This window comes from Sander lucioperca, chromosome 7 (assembly GCF_008315115.2).
Source record: "Sander lucioperca isolate FBNREF2018 chromosome 7, SLUC_FBN_1.2, whole genome shotgun sequence".
In the NCBI taxonomy this organism is placed as follows: domain Eukaryota; kingdom Metazoa; phylum Chordata; class Actinopteri; order Perciformes; family Percidae; genus Sander; species Sander lucioperca.
The window spans coordinates 25,949,912-25,968,634 of NC_050179.1; the positions used below are offsets into that span (position 1 = coordinate 25,949,912).

Below are 18,723 nucleotides of genomic sequence, written 5' to 3' on the forward strand. Positions count from 1 at the left end.
TGTGTCAGGACTGACTGGCTTGCTTCACTTTGATTTGATTTAATATACTGTAATTCAGTGATGTGTTACCCTTGTGTTTTGTGGCTCCGTTTTTGAGCTTGTAGTATGCATTTTCTGTACCATTGTCGTAGCTTTGTGCCTATATCCTGCGTTACCCGTGCCTAGTTTGTTCTGCCTTGGATTTTGGGCTTTATTCTTGTTTTTGTTTTTCCGCTTGTGGAGCGTGTACCTGTGTTCCAGTTTTATTACCGAAGCCTTAGTAGTGTTTTGACACCACGAAGTGGCTTTGTTTTAATAAATAGAGATATTTTGTCTTCATCTTGACAGTATGGGTATGGAAGAAATTTAACTTGGTTAAATAGCGATAACGGTCTATTATTTCCCGGTGTTTCGGGATCAGTAGCCCACGGCAGGCTAATTACTACAGTGGCCGACAGGGGCAAACGCCTTGCAGCTTAAGAAAACACACGCAAATAGACAAAACACAAGCAAATTAAGAAAACAACTTCATTAATTTGACAACAAATGTGCAGCATTCAGCAAACGCGCTGCAAATACACACAACACAACCAAATACATAAACGCGCTGTAAATAAAAAACGATGCAAAAAGAAAAGCACGCAAACCCCGAAAAAAGAAGCGATGTAAAAAGAAAAACTTCATTAATTTGACAACACATGTGCAGCATTCAGCAAACGCACTGCAAAGACACACAACACAACCAAATACATAAACGCGCTGCAAATATGAAACGATGCAAAAAGAAAAGCACACAAACCCAGAAAACAAATGCAACAAAAAAACGCTGCATCCAGATTACACAACGGAAGTTCTCCAGACCTCTAGAGGGAGCAGCTAGTGGAACAGCTGGATTTTCGACCTCACGGGGAGGGAGGGAGAGAGAGAGAGAGAGAGAGAGAGAGAGAGAGAGAGAGAGAGAGAGAGAGAGAGAGAGAGAGAGAGAGAGAGAGAGAGAGCCGGGACACGTTCAATCTCAGAACGGTGTAAATATTTAGTCTATGTTTGAGATCTGTTTTCTCTCGTTTGGTGGGTGTGTCTCCTCAGGTCACAGGTGATACTCAATCAGCAGAGACGTCTGTAAGCTCGTGGTGATAAAACATTTAAAACTGCATCAGCGTTTAACGTTGACGTTTGTTTAAGCCATATGAGAGGGTTTAATTTCGAGGTCCGAAATTACTGAAGTGTCGGCCTCCTCAAGTGTAATATTGTGATTATACAACAACGGTTCCCAACAAAACAGACAAGATTTCTAGTCCCTCCCTGTTTAGTAAACCAGCCAATTTACCGTGGGATTTATCAAACTGAATAAATCCCGCCCGCACATAACACAAAACTGCTTTGCTAACTCCATCGTGTTGTAAGTAAGAAATCTGCTGAAAAAGTTATTATATTTATTAGCATGATTGTCAAACACCAAAGTACAAACACATAGCAGACCAGACGTGAGCTTTTATTTTGAAAAGCCGAAGCTCGGGGACGGCACTAGCCGGGAGGGCATGAGACGGGAGCATAGACTGTATATTAATAATATATTATGTTATTATTATTATTATTATTATTATTAATAATAATAATAATAATAATAATAATAATAATACTATGAATTTAATATCGGTTAACGGTCGAAAATCCAGCTGTTCCACTAGCTACTCCCTCCAGAGGCCTGGAGAACTTCCGTTGTGTAATCTGGATGCTGCGTTTTTTTTTGTTGCATTTGTTTTCTGGGTTTGTGTGCTTTTCTTTTTGCATCGTTTTTTATTTGCAGCGCGTTTATGTATTTGGTTGTGTTGTGGTATTTGCAGCGCGTTTGCTGAATGCTGCACATGTGTTGTCAAATGAATGAAGTTGTTTTCTTAATTTGCTTGTGTTTTGTCTATTTGCATGTGTTTTCTTAACTTGCAGGGCGTCTGCCCCTGTCGGCCACGTAAATTACGGTCTTGGATAGGCTATTTATATGAATTGAATCTCTATAGAGTTCAATTAATTGTGATGGATGCAGTTCGGTGTGTGGTGGTTGACTTTGGCTGAAAACATCACTCTGGAAAATTTGTCAGCACCCCCAATTCAAAATATGTTCCCGCGGCTCTGGGTATATATATAATGGTGGGGATGCTACTCCGGTGTTGTTCCAGAACCAGAGCCGAGCGAGTGGGCAACGGAACCGGGTTCAGCAGCCTTTAAGGACTGTTTTAGTTGTAGTCGAGACCTTTGCAAAACAAAGGCTGCAAGATAAACTAGAGCTGGCCATCTTGCTATTGGACTAGTAACGTTAAGTAATATAAGCTGGGATGCTATATCTTGTGTTGTTGCACTTCCTTGATGTTTGGCTGTGTTAGCAAAGCGACTCGCTAGTTTTTCATTATAAGTAATGTGATCATAACAAATGCATGTGCACAGCTGTCTATATTTACGACAGAGGTGTACAGGTGAATTGCATTCTGAAACTGTAGGGGCGCCGAATCACAAATAAAGTCTACATAATGTTGCCCTAAATCCTCCTTAAACCAGCTGGATGAAAAAATATTACGTCTGTTGCATGAAAAAAAGATTTCTGAAGTTGCGACTGTATTTTCTAATCACGGTAGTCAGAAATGACATATCTCATTGTTCTTGCTGTTAAACACAATCAAAATATTAACACATTTTTTTGTGAAAATATAAAATATTGGAAAGAAATGTATAATTTTTACGCTATTATAACTGATTATAACTGATTAATTATTTTAATTAAGAGGAAGAGGCAACTTGGTAAACGGGTTAAAAATCTCTTTTTTTTATAGTGCAGTGGAGATCATTTTTAATTGATCTAGATTTTGGAAATACAACATTCTGGGTTTGTCAAAAAAAAATTGCAGGGTACAGTAGCCTATACATTTTCTTTTTAGAAAATCTGATACTCAGCTCTAAGACTCAAATGTGGGGATATTAGATAGATAGAGAGGCACATACTAGGGCTAATGCTGCCCATACACACACAGTCCTGCATGTCTTTGCACCATGTGAATCAGTCTGTACTGTCACACCTAGTTACTTGTGGCCATGTCACTGTGCTATATTTGTAACACAAATTTATAAAGCATGAATAAAACTTGATTGTTGTCAAAACTAACCACCTATTGACACATAGAATAATTCTTCCTGGCCATCTAACTACACAGAGAAAACAGAACAGCTGTTCTGAGCAGATTAACTAAGATTTGGAAAACAAATTTGATTGAATTAAGATTATTAAATAGAGCCCATTGGATTTGGCAAAAGCAATGGCGAAAACACTATAAACTAACAAGCACTTACCAGCAATTAAATATTAATACATATTGTTTCTTTACTGTATGCTAAATTAGTGTTTTATTGTACTTTGGGATTTATAACACATTTCTTTCCTTCCTGTCGCCTTCCTTGCTGAGCTCGCTCTGGACCAGTAGAGGGCGACACGGCAGCTTTGGACCCCATGAGGAGCCTCGTGGTTTACACACTGCCACCCTATGCTGCCACCTTCCTCTGTTACTGAGGGGATTCATCTGAGAAGCCATGGTAGTTACCATAGCAACCAGAGACTTTGAGACCCTGAAAAAAAATACTGTCAGCATTTTTCTTTCATGGTTACTGTCAGCTCAGTGTGAGTGGTCAAGAGGATCCTGTAATACCGCAGTGTGTACACAGACTCCATTTTACTTAAGTGTGTGTGTGTGTGTGTGTGTGTGTGTGTGTGTGTGTGTGAGTCAGACAAACCATACTGAACATGCTCATTTTTGTAAACAAAGCTAAACTGCTTGTCTGAGAATTCAAAGCTGGCTGGTATCCTAGCAACAGACAGACTGGTGCTAGAGCACTATAAATATCTTTCTGGTGTGTGTGTGTGTGTGTGTGTGTGTGTGTGTGTGTGTGTGTGTGCGTGCATATGTGTGTGTGTGTGTGTGTGTGTGACGCACTTTGAAGAGTAAGAGAAGAAAAATAGATGACTGAAAATAACATAAGATCAGGAGGCACTAAGCAGTGACTGGATACTCAGTTTGTGTTATCATCATCAGTCAACACATGTAGTTGGCTGCTTGTCCTGCATTTAGCAGCATTATGGGCGTGGTGGTGCAGTGCCCTCTTCTCACCACAAGGTGGGTCACCTGTTCCACTTGAGAGAGAGAAAGAGAGAGAGAGAGAGAGAGAGAGAGAGAGAGAGAGAGAGAGAGAGACAGAGAGAGAGAGAGAGAAGTCAGCAGAGAGCAAATAAGTTGGCTTGATTTACTGCAAGGGGCAGTCCTTTTTATGTTCCTGTGCTTGAGATGGGTATGTATAAATGGGACAGGAAAATCTTTAAGTCTTTATAACATCCACATCACAATCTCACGATACCTTCTTCATCTGCATGTATTTCTACGGTGTTGCATTTCAGTTCATTACAAGGAAAAATCCTGAAATGCAACAGAAAGACACATCTTTATTAGTACAAAACAGCCATTAAAGGTCCTATGACATGCTGCTTTTTGGCCTCTTTGTGGCCTTGACCAACTGCCACTTTGCTTGTTTGCAAGCCATGATGTCTCTCTCTTTCTCATGGGCGGGCCAAATTCTCTGGGCGGGCAAAGCAGAGAAAGGGGAGGTAACCTTGCTCCTTATGACATCATAAGGAGGAGATTCCAGATTGGCCCATCTGAGCTTTCATTTTCTCAAAGGTGGAGCAGGATACCCAGAGCTCGGTTTACATCTATCGCCATTTCTAGCAACTGGGGCCTCATAAAGTGAAATTTTCATGCCATGGGACCTTTAAATAAAGGCTTATCTTATTACTCTTGTAACTGTAACCTAATCTCTTCAAACCAGATTGCAACTGAACTTCCTCTTCTAATATCCTGTCAGGTTTTTATGGGTGCCTGCTGCCTTTAAACATTTTTTTTTACAGAAAGTAAGCCATTATAATGGATATTTCCCACCTGCTGGAATGGGTTACAATACTTATGGAGGCGAAAGGCCATTCTGATAGATATTTCCCACCTGACAGAATGAGCTACCCTACTTTTAACTACATTTTTAGAGGAGGTATGCCATTCTGATGAATATTATCTGCCTGACGAAAGAGTTACACTACTTTAAACTACATCTATAGAGAAAGTAGGCCATTGTGATGGATATTTCCCAGCTGCTGGAATGGGTTACAATACTTATGGAGGCGGAAGGCCATTCTGATAGATATTTCCCACCTGACAGCTTGATCTACCTTACTTTAAACTACATTTATAGAGGAGGTAGGCCATTCTGATACATATTTTCCACCTGAAAGAATGAGCTACCGTACTTTAACTACATGTATAGAGGAGGTAGGCCATTCTGGTAGATATTTTCAGAACAAGCTCCACTACCGTTGACCTACCTTTATAGAGGAAGTAGGCATTATGTAGCATTTTGATAAATATTACCCACCTAAGAGAATGAGCTACACTACTTTAAACTACATTTATGGAGGAGGTAGGCAATTCTGATAGATAATTCCCACCTGACAGAATGAGCTGTCCTACTTTTAATTACATTTATAGAGGACTTAGCCCATTCTAATAGATACTGTATTTCCCACCTGACAGAATTAGATACCCCTACTTTAAAGTAAATTTTTAGAAGAGGTTTCATCAATCATATTCAATCTGAAGTTTTGATTTCATATCAATCTGAAGTTTCAGGCTGGATTACTAAGCTTCTGTAAGGGCTACAAAGGCACCGAAGCACTTGTCGAGTGCCTGGGTCACGAAGCAAAGGAGAGATTACTTGAGTTTATTTTTGGATTAATAATTATTTATTTATTTTACAAAAACACTGTAATATTGTTAGAGGACCACGTTGAAACGGCGCATTTCTCTTCTTCTAAACAGAAAAAAAGTAAGTATCTACACTGTATTGATCTGGAGATATTAAATATTACATTAAAACACGTAGTTTTCTCGTCACACACACACACACACACACACACACACACAAATTGCTTGTTGAGCGCATAAGCCAAAAATATTTACTAGCTTCTGGGTTTGTCTCTGCATTGTGCGGCCCACTGCACGTATGCACATTAGTGTTTTCCTCGTTGGACCCACCCACGTGTTTCTGGTCAGCCCATAGGCATCACATTGGAATGACGTCACGGAAATAAAAATTGCTTTTCTAGGCTCTAGAAAAGTTTTACAAATATAAAGGTCTCCAGTCAACACTACATTACACACTATCACACACAACACTATTACAGATATCTCTTTTAAAATAAGTCAATGGGAAAATGCTATTTCGGCCACAGGGGATTTTTTCATTGCAATACTGTGGCCAGTGGCCAGTGGGACAATTTGGCAGCAAGGCTGAGTGGCCGCACTGTATCCAGCTCTCTTAAAGGCACCGTCACACATTCACAAATGCAGACGGGTGACCATCGCCTGCCGAGGCGATACCGGGTGGTTAGAAACAGCAACAATCAATGTCTCCTCCATCTGGGCTCACTCAGAAAACTACAGACAATGACAGCCAAGCGGGGTCAACCACACTTTGCTATTGGTTGAGGCTGCGACTTCGCCGGTCAAAGTTCACCAAAAATTGAACACACGAATTTACTTTGCAACTAGCCTGGGAAAACCCTGATGAACTTCCGGCAAATTTGAGATTTGCTCTGCAAGTCAGTCTGGCCAAGAGCCCATTTCCAATTTTTCCAAATCGAGGCACCAGTCACAACCGTTGAGGCAGGCTTTACACGATGACGATAGCGTAGCGACGGCAAGCAGCTTTTTATTTACATTCAACATGACGGCCACCGAAGCGCAGCAACCCGTTGATGCCGCTGTCGCTGCTACGTCACCCGGATCGTTGGTCTGATTGGTTGAAGGACTATCCAATTGCACCCAGAGGCATTTCAGCGGCGTCCGTTGGTGAAGCCCCTTTGGAAATTACTATGGAAATTACAATTGAGAAGGGTCTGGTGTCAACCAGGCTACTTTGCAACCAGAAAGGAATGTTTTATTCACCCCTTTCCTCATATAGAATGCAACTATACGGGAGGCGGACAATCCACAATGTTCATTTTGCGCATGTGTGACAGTGCCCTAATACATCCATGTTATTTGTTCATGAACCATGTTTATAAAATATTGGACAGTTAAAACTTTGACCTGATGATGTTACTGAATGAAGTCAAAGGAATCACCAAAGTTATTACAGTTCATCTTGTGAAGAACTTTATTGTCTGTAAGAACCTCATAGCAATCGCTCCAAAAGTTGTCGAGATATTTAACTCAAATCCCAAAATGTCAACCTTATGGTGAAAAAGTCTGGGGTTCACCAAAGTCATTAAGATACATTGTCTAGGGACTATGAGTGTCTCGACCATATGTATTGGCAATCCATCCAACGGCTCTTGAGATATTTCAGTCTGAATCAAAGAGGTGGGCCAACAAACACCACCAGCACGGGTACAAATTTGCCTAGTTGCACGTGAGCTTGGATAATTGATTGAAAAGCAGCGTCTAGTGTTGTTGCAGCCTCTCCAATCAGCAATACAAATGGCTGGTGAGTAAAATGTTATCACAGCTGATGAGAATGACAGCCAGTTTTATCATGCAATCACATAAACTGAAGATTAGTCAAACCTCCTGGGCTCATTTAGGCTCACTATATTGCAGATGGTATGAAAAACTGTGACTTTAAATAAAAGGTATTAAAAATATAAAAGTAATCCATCACTGTGAAGAAAAAAGTCCAGTACACATTTAGGATGATGCAAGAGCTGAGATGTAACAATGGGCTATATTATGTCTGGGCAACTATACTGGATTACTGTGGTCGCTGAAAAGTTACTTGGGTCAGCTGGGTATATTTTACAAACTTAATTTTTTTGTCGTTTTGTCTCCCTCTGTGACTGCAGTAACATATAATTGATGTGTTCCCAATCTTGAACTTATTACTTGTCATTAAGTAGTAGTAATAGTACAAAGTGCTCGCTGACATAGTGTCTGTGGGCAAAATGAAAATGATTGATGCCTGATGATTGAGGTAGATGACGTTGCCAGGCGTATACCAGGTGCCCAATGTCAATGGATTTTGAATTACACCAATACCTGTTTTCTGAACATTATTTTATAGGGTTATAGGTTGTAGGTAGGGTGTATTGCATTGTGACTCAACGTGTGACACTGCTTAGCAGCAGTTTCCTCAAAGCCTAAAGATAAAAAAAACAGACACATTGAAACGGAATGACTCAGAGCCAAGAAGAGGTTTTTTTGTAGTCATGAAAACAGTGGCTTTTTAATGTAAACACTACATTCGATTGGTTTTTCCAGCACGGACATCCCACATGAAATAACACCCATTCACTAAAGAGGAGTAGAGGGGGGGGGAGAGAGAGAGAGAGAGAGAGAGAGAGAGAGAGAGAGAGAGAGAGAGAGAGAAAGCTGCACATTAAAAGAATTCACTGGGTAAAGAACAGAACAAAGAGGAAAAAACAAAATAATGAAGGTAACAGGAACAAAATGCCAAAGAAACAGGTATAGCGTGTCATTATACACAGTTGTTTTCTCTTTTCAAAACAAGAAATCAAGAAGGCAAGAAAGAGAGGCCTATATAGATAGATGGATGAGGGGCAACATAGATTAGGTAGGGACAGATAACAAATTTCCAAATCTACTTATTATGTGTGTTTTAGTGTGTGTGTCATGTGAGAACTGTGCTTTTCATTGTAGACCTGGAAGGTGTGTCAAACTGAAAAGAGACAGAAGAAGAAAGGAGCATGACTTTGTACAGCGTTGATGTGCGAACATGCGGCGTCCCTAACTAGCGGACGCAGCGAGAAACGTGCTCTCCCCCCAAAAAAAGTGGTTCATTTTTTTTTTTTCTTCTGAAATAATAAAAAATAGATATTGTTATAATATTATATTTAATCGTTCCGAGTCAGGCTAAAGTGAGGACACGGTTCTGATGCAGGGAAACAGGCAAAACGGTAAAAGGAGAGGGGGGTGGCGCACAGTTTCAGAGCATTACAACGACACGGGGTCAGTCGGAGATCGTCATGGTTCCAAACGAGCTCGCTTGTCAAACCGGAACCCTTTGCAAAACATCTTTATTTTTAAAAAAGGGGGAGATATAGAGAGAAAAAAATGTTTCGTAGCTACAAAGCACAAGAAAGATTATCTTTTAAGAATATTACATGATCATAATGATCGTTACTGTTGTTGACGTTGTAATACCCACGTTTGTTGGGTTTTTATTATTATAGGTGTAGAGTTTTTGTCCTTTTTTGACCGTTTGTATTCTACGTGTTACTACAAGAATCCCTAAATCTACACTTCTTCTTCCAAGCATCCCACATGACCTTTCAACCCTTTGAAACTTTGACTCTCACATTTTGTTTTCTTTCATTTGATCCCGCCCCTGTCCAATTCAGGACCATCTGTCTTCTCGGCTCTTTTTTTTTTTTTTTTTTTCCCTCGTTTTTATTCATCTTTTGCTATTTTTAATAAAATGCTTTTTATTTATTTATTATTATCTCAACAGTATCTACGTGAAGATTTTATTTTTTCAATTTTTTTTTTTTTTAAAGTTTTATGAATTAACTGGTCTCTTTATACAAAGGCTTGAGTATCTCATGCTATCTGTGTCAGGGCTTTAGGAGGAAGAAAGAGAAGAGAGAGGGAGGGGAGAGAAGGGTTGGAAAGAAAGCAAGGGGCCCTTTGACCCCGAAATGAGGACGGCAGGGCGCCATGCAAAAAGAAAGAGAGATGGATGGAGGTGAGAGAAGTAAACGCATGGTGGTGGTGTGTCAATGAAGAGAGAGAGCGAAAGAGAGCGAAAGAGGTACAGTATGTGTAGTACAGGCGATCAATCAATAAATAAATTAATAAATTAATCAACCATTATCAACCCAGGAGTGAGTTTCCCTACATGGAGAATGTTAGTAGGTCTAGAGGTTATAACAGTGAGGAAGGTAGAGTTACAACGTTGTGGACTTGCTTCTAAAAGCGTAGCTATCTACAGTACAGTACCTCTTTTTTCATGGCACTGATCGGACATTTAGCACATTTCCTATTGGCGCTCAGGCTCGGCCACGACCGGCTGTTGGCGAATGGTTAAGGCCAAGTTGGGGAAACGGGAAGCCTCACTTCCTGTCGCTGAAAACCGGATTGCGGGGAAGTAAAAATTATACTTGCTTAAAAAAAACGGGAAAAAAAAGAAGGAAATTGACAACAGACATCTTAAAATGTCTTGGCTAATGTAAACAAAAGACTAATGTTAAAATCAGTGTTTGTCAGTTTCAGCAGGTCTCGAGAGGTTTTCTTTTTAAGGTTTTCGCCGACCTGTCCGGTGTTTTCTAGTGCTATCGACATTTTCACATATTTCCGCAAACGATTGTTATTACATAATCACTAATATAGCAAAAAAAAAAACATTAACAAAATAATACACAAATAAAAAGGTGTCAAGGTGAGGCAAAATGTGAATAAAAATCAGTGTACGGACTGATACTCCTGTAATAAATATACACACGATCAACAAAAATAAAACAGAAGTCATGTTCATAGGAATAATTAAAAAAAAAAAAAAAAAAAAAAAGTACAGGTTTTGTTTTTTTTAACATAAGACACAGCTGAGAAAGGAAAAGAGAGGACGGGGAACGGACGCTTTCATTGACTTTGTTCAAGAAGTTTTCAAGGCGGCAGGGTTTCGTATTTTCTACTAAAACAAATCTGTTTGCTTGGCAGCAGGCCAGGAACATCAGGTAAAGTTGGCGCAAGAAAAGAACTAAAAACATTATATTATATACGTATGCCTATTATTATTTATTTTTTAATTATCCTCATTAATAATATGTACCTAGTTGCATTTTTCTTCCTTTTTTCTTTAAATAATCAGCAGAATCGTCATCATCACCATCATCATTTCCACAGCAGTGTCAAAGGAACCGGAACGAGGTGGGGGGGAGAGGAAAGGAGGGGTGAGAGAGAAGAGGGGACAAAGGGGGAGGACATTGCGGGGGTGCGTGGCCGTGCTCAGTACAAGCCGCACCCTCGGAGGTTGTTGGCGATGATGATGTCGGTCACGGCGTCAAACACCACCTGGATGTTTCCTGTATCCGTGGCGCAGGTCAAGTGACAGTAGATTTCCTTATTTGGAGAGCGATTCTTGCTCTCAAACTGTGCTTGGATGTAAGCTGCTGCGTCGTCATAAGTATTGGGTCCTGGAGAGAGGAGAGAGAGAGAGAGAGAGAGAGAGAGAGACGGAGAAAATCGTAGATCATACACTTCTCCAACAGTGGCATTGTTAATCTGACACTCCCTCGGTTTTATAGTGCGTTCCATTTACCTCGGGAACTCGGAAGCCGGACTGGGAATGATGTCACACCCCCGAGTTGACCGCGTTCCATTTACAAGTCGGATTTTTCATTGTGGGGTTTAGCTCTAGCCAGGTTAGCCATTGTTAGCAGTTGATAACAGCGCATTACGCTGGTTTTTGTGCATTCAAACAGCGTAACAACATGTCCACGGATAGAAGCTGTGTGTAAAACTGATTTAGTGAGACACAAAGTATAATACCCAGGTAAACGTGTCCCGTTTGAAAATGAAAAATGTCAAAATAAATGGTGAGTTTTTCTTTAACTTTACAGAACTACGTCACGTTCCTCGTCACATGGGTAACCGGAAGTGAAGTATTGTCACAAATGTCCATGATTTTAACCCAAACCACGATCTTTTTCTAAACTAAGTGGTTTTTGTGCCCAAACCGACCCAAACTGACCCGTTTTCCTGGGTGAAAGTCCTGTGTTTGTTTGACCCATCCCCCACCCTGACCTATCTCCTTATGCAGATGGTGGCGCTCTTATACTTTGTCACCTTACTTCCTGCTTTGGTCCTGTCTTAATTACTATGAGGGCGCTGCCACGGCAAATAATTAAGGCTTGAACAAACAACTTATGGGGGCGTTTTTTCGGGGTAATAAGTAGGGGTGTGAATCTTCACTGGTGTCACGATTCGACTACGATTATCCTGTCAACGATTCAAATCGATTCAATATCACGATGCATCACGATGCGTCACCTCCTCCATATTAATATATATTGCTACACATGGTTTTCATCAACTAATTCAAGCAGTCAGATATATATGAACTCCCCTTTTCATTGTATCTGCTCTTAAAAAGGACACTTCCTGAATGTAGCGGAGTCTGAACACAGCAGACAACAGACAAAAGGCAAAAACAAAAAAAGCAGCCATAATCGATTATGATCCGTCGCTGTATCGATGCAGAATAGTCCAGGTCGGCATCGCGATGCATCGATGCAATGATTCATTTCAACACCCCTAGTAAAAAGTGCTGATAAACTGTACGTCACTACGTATTTCACTACTGTTGAAGCACGGAGCAGCCATGTTGGATTTTGTGCTCGGGGTACTGCGAGGTTGTCCGACTTCCCAACTCGGAAATCTGAGTTCAGGGGGCGTGTTTCCGACTTTAACCTCGGAAATTTCGACCTCCGAGTACAAACGGAACGCACTATTACACTACGGTCGAATGCCACGGACATTAGAGCAGCAGATTAGTTTGTTCTGCATTGTACCTCCGGAGTGGCGAGGACCAATCTGGACAGTAACTGTCACTGAGTTGTAAACCATTCTGAGAAACGCGCCGCTTTGAATCAAAGCAGTTGTTTACAGCATTGAGTCTGTTTGGATTATTATCAAGCATTAGCAGGAGAGATAGACAAAAACCAGAGGACCAAATGCTTGATGTTGCTCTTTTTAAGAACTGTGTAACCTCAGTTTGGAAAGAGACGGTGATAAAAGCAGGGAGAGAGGGAAATAGAAGCTGTGAGGGGAAGAAAAAAAGGGGGCAGATATCATCATGTGGAGGTGAGAGTCAGATGTAGCCGTGGCAGTGGGAGTCAGAGAGCAGGAGACAGTCACTCTTGGTCAGCCATGAAGAGAGAAGAGAGGGAGATAGCGAGTGAGAGCTGTCTCCTGCCGTCTTCACACAAACGCAGCTCTCTCGGCCCACCCTATTCATTTCTGTCTGTCATGCTTTACTTATTTTCCAACTGCCTCGATAATCACGGTAAGTCTATCAGACATGTTCCATCTCTTCCCTTCATGTCCCTTCCATACCTTCCTGTGAGAAGCCTCTGAGAATTTATAAACCTTTGTGACAAGAGTAAACCAACTAGAGGAAAAAAAGTATTATGGTTCATGAACAGTTCATGAATTGTTGTTTTTCTACCTACTAGGTAGGATTATTTTTTATTTTATATTCATATTATTGACTGATACACTAATTACAAGGTATTAACTCTGTTAGAACACACTACACACAGGCCTGAAATACACACACATGCTCAGGACAAAGGGATGATGGAGATAGAGTGAGGGGGGCTGCGACTGCTGGACAGGTGCCCCGAGCAGTGGGGGGCTTCGGTGCCTTGCTCAAAAGCACCTCTCCAGTTACCAGTCCACACTCTGTACTTTGGTCCGTCTTTGGTCCGAGTTGGGTTGGGCGACCCTCCGGTTCCCAACCCAACTCCCTACTGACTGAGGTACTGCCAACCGAGACAAACTTGATAAAGCAGGTTAATTAGTGAACTTTAGATGCTGGTAGGCATATTTTGTAACCTTTGGACAGAACCAGACTAGCGGTTTCCCCCCGCTTCCAGTCTTTATGCTGAGCTAGGCTAACCGGCTGCTGGCTCCAGCTACATATTTAAGGTACCGGCACGAGAGTGGTATCAATCTTCTCATCGAACAAGAAACTTTTCAAACTGTCAAACTATTCCTAAAGAGACATTTGTCAAGACTGACTTTTATGTAATAGTGGTCCTATGTTGCACTAGTCCGCAGATGAACAGCCTCCTCGGAAATGTGGGCGAAAGCTAAAACGGAACAGCTGTTTTTTTCTCATTTTATACCTGCACAAATTGATCAGTCAATCAATGGTGTGTCGGGCTTCACTGGTTTGCAGCTTTTTGTGTTCTCTAGGAAATCAATTTTGTGCACCTTTCAAGTTCCGTTGCTGCATACGTGTTTTCAGTGCTGCTATTTCTCAGCTCTGCGCTCAGGAAAACTGACAATTCTTTTCTTTTTTTTCTACCTGTGTATTCAGGGAAGCAGATGCTGAGTGCCGACTTCTTAATCTTCTCTGCAAACAGATCCTTCTTGTTGAGGAAGAGGATGATGGAGGTGTCGATGAAGAACTTGTTGTTGCAGATCGAGTCGAACAGCATCAGAGACTCGTGCATGCGATTCTGCGGACGAGAAAAGGAAAAAGTGGGGGAAGAAAGATATGGATGGTAAAGATGGGGGGAAAAAAAAGAATAAAAATAAAAGAATAATGTGATTAGAGGAGATTAAAGGAACAGGTAAAAGAAAGATAAGAGGATTAAACAAAGAGGACAAATAAGAGGAGCAGAAAGATGAAAGAGTAGACAGGGAGGGGGGAAAAGTGAATGGATGATGATAAAGAGAGAATAGGAAAGAAGGAAAAAGTTAAAGTTACCACATATCTTAAAGGGAAACTGATGAAAGAATATCATTGTTATGGCCAAACTCGACGCAAATGAGCCAAAAACATTTACACACTGACAGAGAGAAAAATAACACCCCCCCCCCTGCTTTCAATTATTTCAATTATAACTTTAGCAAAAGAGAGAGGGGAGATGCAGATGTCAGGGGGGACACAAACTTTCATTCATAATTATTGTTTATGCATATTTAATTAAATTAAGTGCATAACATTCTGCATGCATTTTGCAATCAGACAAAGATACCGACTGAGGAGTGATTTCTTTGTCACACACACACACACACACACACACACACACACACACATTCTTTTCAACATTTACAATTGCGGTTTAGGAAAACACAGAAAGTGAGAAAAAAAAAAATCACACATATCAAGTTACTCATGTGGTGCTTTATTGTCATTTCTTTAATGTATAAATACAACCTTTAATAAATTATCACAGCAGTAGGGGAGATACAGCAGATATATTTTACAGTGCTCAGTAAAACACGCACGCACGCACGCACACACACACACGACAGGTGTTTGAGAGCATAATGAGCACAATTACTTACCAGCTCATACTCTGACTCCTTAATTCTACATAAGTTCATTACAGTCATGAGCCCAGCGGCTTTCTGAATCATCTCTAAGTCCAGCAGTAGCATCTCCCTGGCTCTGAAGAGGCTTAAGTGCTCATTTTATTGAGTGGGAACTCAATAAACATATTTTGAGACGACCCAAAAGCACTTACAGGCAAACTCTACTTTTAAACTAGAAGGATAAATACATCAGCAAAAAGGCACCAAAGGAGCTCCTTTATGTGTTATGTCTCTAACATGGGATCTAAATTCAGTTAAAATGATTGGCTGCCATTGTGGGATTTCAGAAATTGTTTATGTTCCCAAAGCATTGAATGGCGCTAAGATTTCTTTTGTGCCACCACCTGCTGCCCAGATGCATCAGGACCTTTGTTACCTGAATGAACCACTGATTGTATTATTCACATCAGACCACTCCACAATTACCCACACATATCTCCTTCACTGCAGCCCATGGGAGTCAATTATTTTTCTCTGGGACTGAAGCAGGACATAAACTACATTAGCCACTATCCCCTCGGCATCGCCCGCTGATGTCATTTCTCACTGATTGTTTGGGGTTCATTGGTAAACCAGCGGAAGTACGGACAGATAGCACAAGCAAAAAAACATAGCACAAACACACATATGTACATGCCCACGCATACACACACAGAGTGATCTGCTCATAGTTTCTCTCTGAGGGAAGCATCGATCCTGTCTTTACCTTATAAACCATTAATAGCTTTGGAGCTAATAGAGAGAGAGAGAGAGAGAGAGAGAGAGAGAGAGAGAGAGAGAGAGAGAGGATTAGGTGTAAGAAATAAATAAACTGGTGCGCCAGATCGTTTGTAACTCGTAACCATCTGAAAAGCCGTCATCGGAAACTGTTTGAAAAAAGGGCAGGCACTTTTCAACATCTGTCTATCACCATCTATCACACGTTAGTCTTGCATAGCCAGACCTATCTCCATAGCGCTGTATCAGCGCTGGTGTTTAGTCTGGCCACACCGCTTATCATTCTGGGATACAGACACAATTGTCTTGGGCAGCGCTAAGCCCCCCATGCAGCATACTGTATGACGTAGTGGGAGAGTTCCGAAGAGGAAACAACAAGCCGCAGTCTAAAGAGAGAGTAGAGTTATTTAGCTTGTCCGTACCAACTCATCAAATACTGACGCTTGGTCAGTGGCTCTGAGCGTCAGATACTGATGCAAACATCACCCTTTAGCGTCTGTATGGGACGCACAGGGCATAGCAGTAGATCGGCCGTGGCGCTGGAAGATGACGCAGTATTAAGAGCGACAATGGTAGCGAGTAGTATGAAATACCTAAAATCTGTGTAAGTAGGTTTAGGTTGGAGGATGGGTCGAACGTTCACCCTGGAGAGAGCGGTTGGTGTCCCGTTCTTGTTCTGCGTGTCACTGAAACGTACATTTTGTAACCCCACCCACGATCTTTGCCTAACCCTTAGTGGTTTTACCATGCACGTTGACCCAGAGTGTCAAAAGTGACGGCAAGAGTCCCGATCAAGCGCGACGGAAAATGACCCCCAAAGGGATGTTTTTGGCTCTACAACTTTCTAATTGTGTGTGTGTTTACTCATCAACGAAATGGGAGTTCAGTTTAACAAGGATGAAGCACAAGTAGAGTCCTTCATCAAACTTCTCTCCTCCATTCTCCTCCAATCTGATTTCACACTTTTATATTGTAGTTACTTTAAATTGCACAGTGGGTACGTTTTGGTCCATTTACTGAATATACTGTATACTGGTATGCTATGCCAGCATTTAAAAGGGCAACATTTTGCAGCAAAATCAATTTGTTCTAATGGAGTCGACAGGAGCGGAGTAAAAATGCGCAAATATTAGCTTTGACACAAAAATCATGTTTCAGGTGTGTGCAAAGCTATTTTAATATTGTATAAAATGAAGGTTAACCAAAAAAATACGACAGTATTTATTAAAGAACACTGTATGTGATTTATATATGCAAAAACACAGTCACGGTAACAGTTACTTCTGATATTCCACTGAATCTGTACAGCAGAAACATGGATACATCCTGGCCTGTGCACTGCCTGAGGTTAACACAGCAATGAAAGAAGTTGGAAGACAAACCTCGAACAGTATGCTGCCATTGCCAGCCTGAGGGCAAATAGAAATGTAGGCATGTCCAGCTGAATGTGAATTGGGGCTTTCTAACTTACTGTGGATGAAGATTTCACCAACCCTTTGTTCCACAGCTCATGTCTACTGCTGGCTGCTCTTTAGGCTTTCAGGCATAAAAATAGCGAGACACACACACACACACACACACATAAACAAACGATTTAGGCGAGGGTCTAGAAAGTGTCTACAAGCAAAGTGTCCTGCATTAAGTGGGGATGGTTAATAATCATGATACATTCAATTAATTAACTGTGCAAGGGCATGATTCTACTATGTAAAAGTGCAAATGTTCAAATGATAAAAAATAACCCCCACATTTAAGCATTAAGCACAGATGCTCTGCATGTCAGTGTGAAATATTTGATTGGGCTTCTATGCAAACTACAAATACATTTTTTCTATGCACAATGTAACCACTGACAGAGGCTTGAAGTGAAGTAAAGAAGGGAAATCATAGAAATCATTCACGTGGACTTATGTTGACATCATTTCAGGACAAACACTTTTGATGTTTTATGTTTATTACAAGTCACTGCACTGCAGTAAGATCATTTTACTTTCATATTATGTAATAAGTCAGAGGAGAAGATTATAAACCAAAAGAACCAAATAACATCCAAGGCTCTTTGGTTGGATATGGTGGTAGTATTTGGCACGGGCAAGTAATGTAAAAGTGTGACATTTTAAAGTCCCATGGGTGTGTTTGCATCTTCAGTGTGTGTGTGTGTATGTACAGTATGTGTGTGTGTGTGTGTGTGTGTGTGTGTTGAGGGCATGTGTGTGGAAAGGGTAGACAGGTGCCTTCTGGGTAAGATACACACAGATACTGACTCCACCACAACCCCCACATGGGCTGATGTTGTCTCACACACAACACATACATGTACACATTTGCACACACACACACACACACACACACACACACACACACACACACACACACACACACACACAATATAAAATACTTAGTTAAGTTTAGAAAAAGATTGTGGTTTGGGTTAACATCATTGACATTTGTAACTTTACTTCACTTCCGGTTACCCATGTGACGCAGATGTTTTCCTGGGTGAAAGTCTTGTTTGTTTGACCCATCCCCCACCCCGACCTATCTCCTTATGCAGATGATGGCGCTCTTATACGTCAACTTACTTCCTGTTTTGGTCCTGTCTTACTATGAGGGCGCCGCCACGGCAAAAAGATTTCATTTTTTGGGGTACTACAGACAGTTCTAAAAAGTTGGCACAGATAGTAGGAAGAGACGATGACGTCATCCCCTTGTTAAAAAAACAAACAAAAAATGTGCAGCTGTGAGCAGAGGGTGAAGACGTTGTTTGAGTGTGGAGGGGAGAGTAGAATGAAGCAAATGCCCTGCTCATAAATAAATAAGGAAGTTCTCTACCTCTGTTTGCCAGAGAGCACTCACACCGGTAAAGCTGTAAACACACTCAGCT

The 18,723-nt window shown here is 41.1% G+C and overlaps 1 protein-coding gene across 1 annotated transcript in view; it reads right to left on the bottom strand.

Annotated features, from left to right (window-relative positions):
• Positions 1–8,668: 8,668 nt before the first annotated feature.
• The window catches only part of gnao1a (guanine nucleotide binding protein (G protein), alpha activating activity polypeptide O, a), a 130,264-nt gene continuing 120,209 nt past the window's right edge, over positions 8,669–18,723 (bottom strand). The window contains exons 7-8 of the mRNA XM_031294855.2: positions 14,107–14,260; positions 8,669–11,209 (exon numbers count right to left, since the gene is read on the bottom strand). Coding sequence (XP_031150715.1) covers positions 11,022–11,209; positions 14,107–14,260 — 342 coding nt within the window. The 3' untranslated portion in view covers positions 8,669–11,021. The remainder of the gene's footprint in view (positions 11,210–14,106; positions 14,261–18,723) is intronic.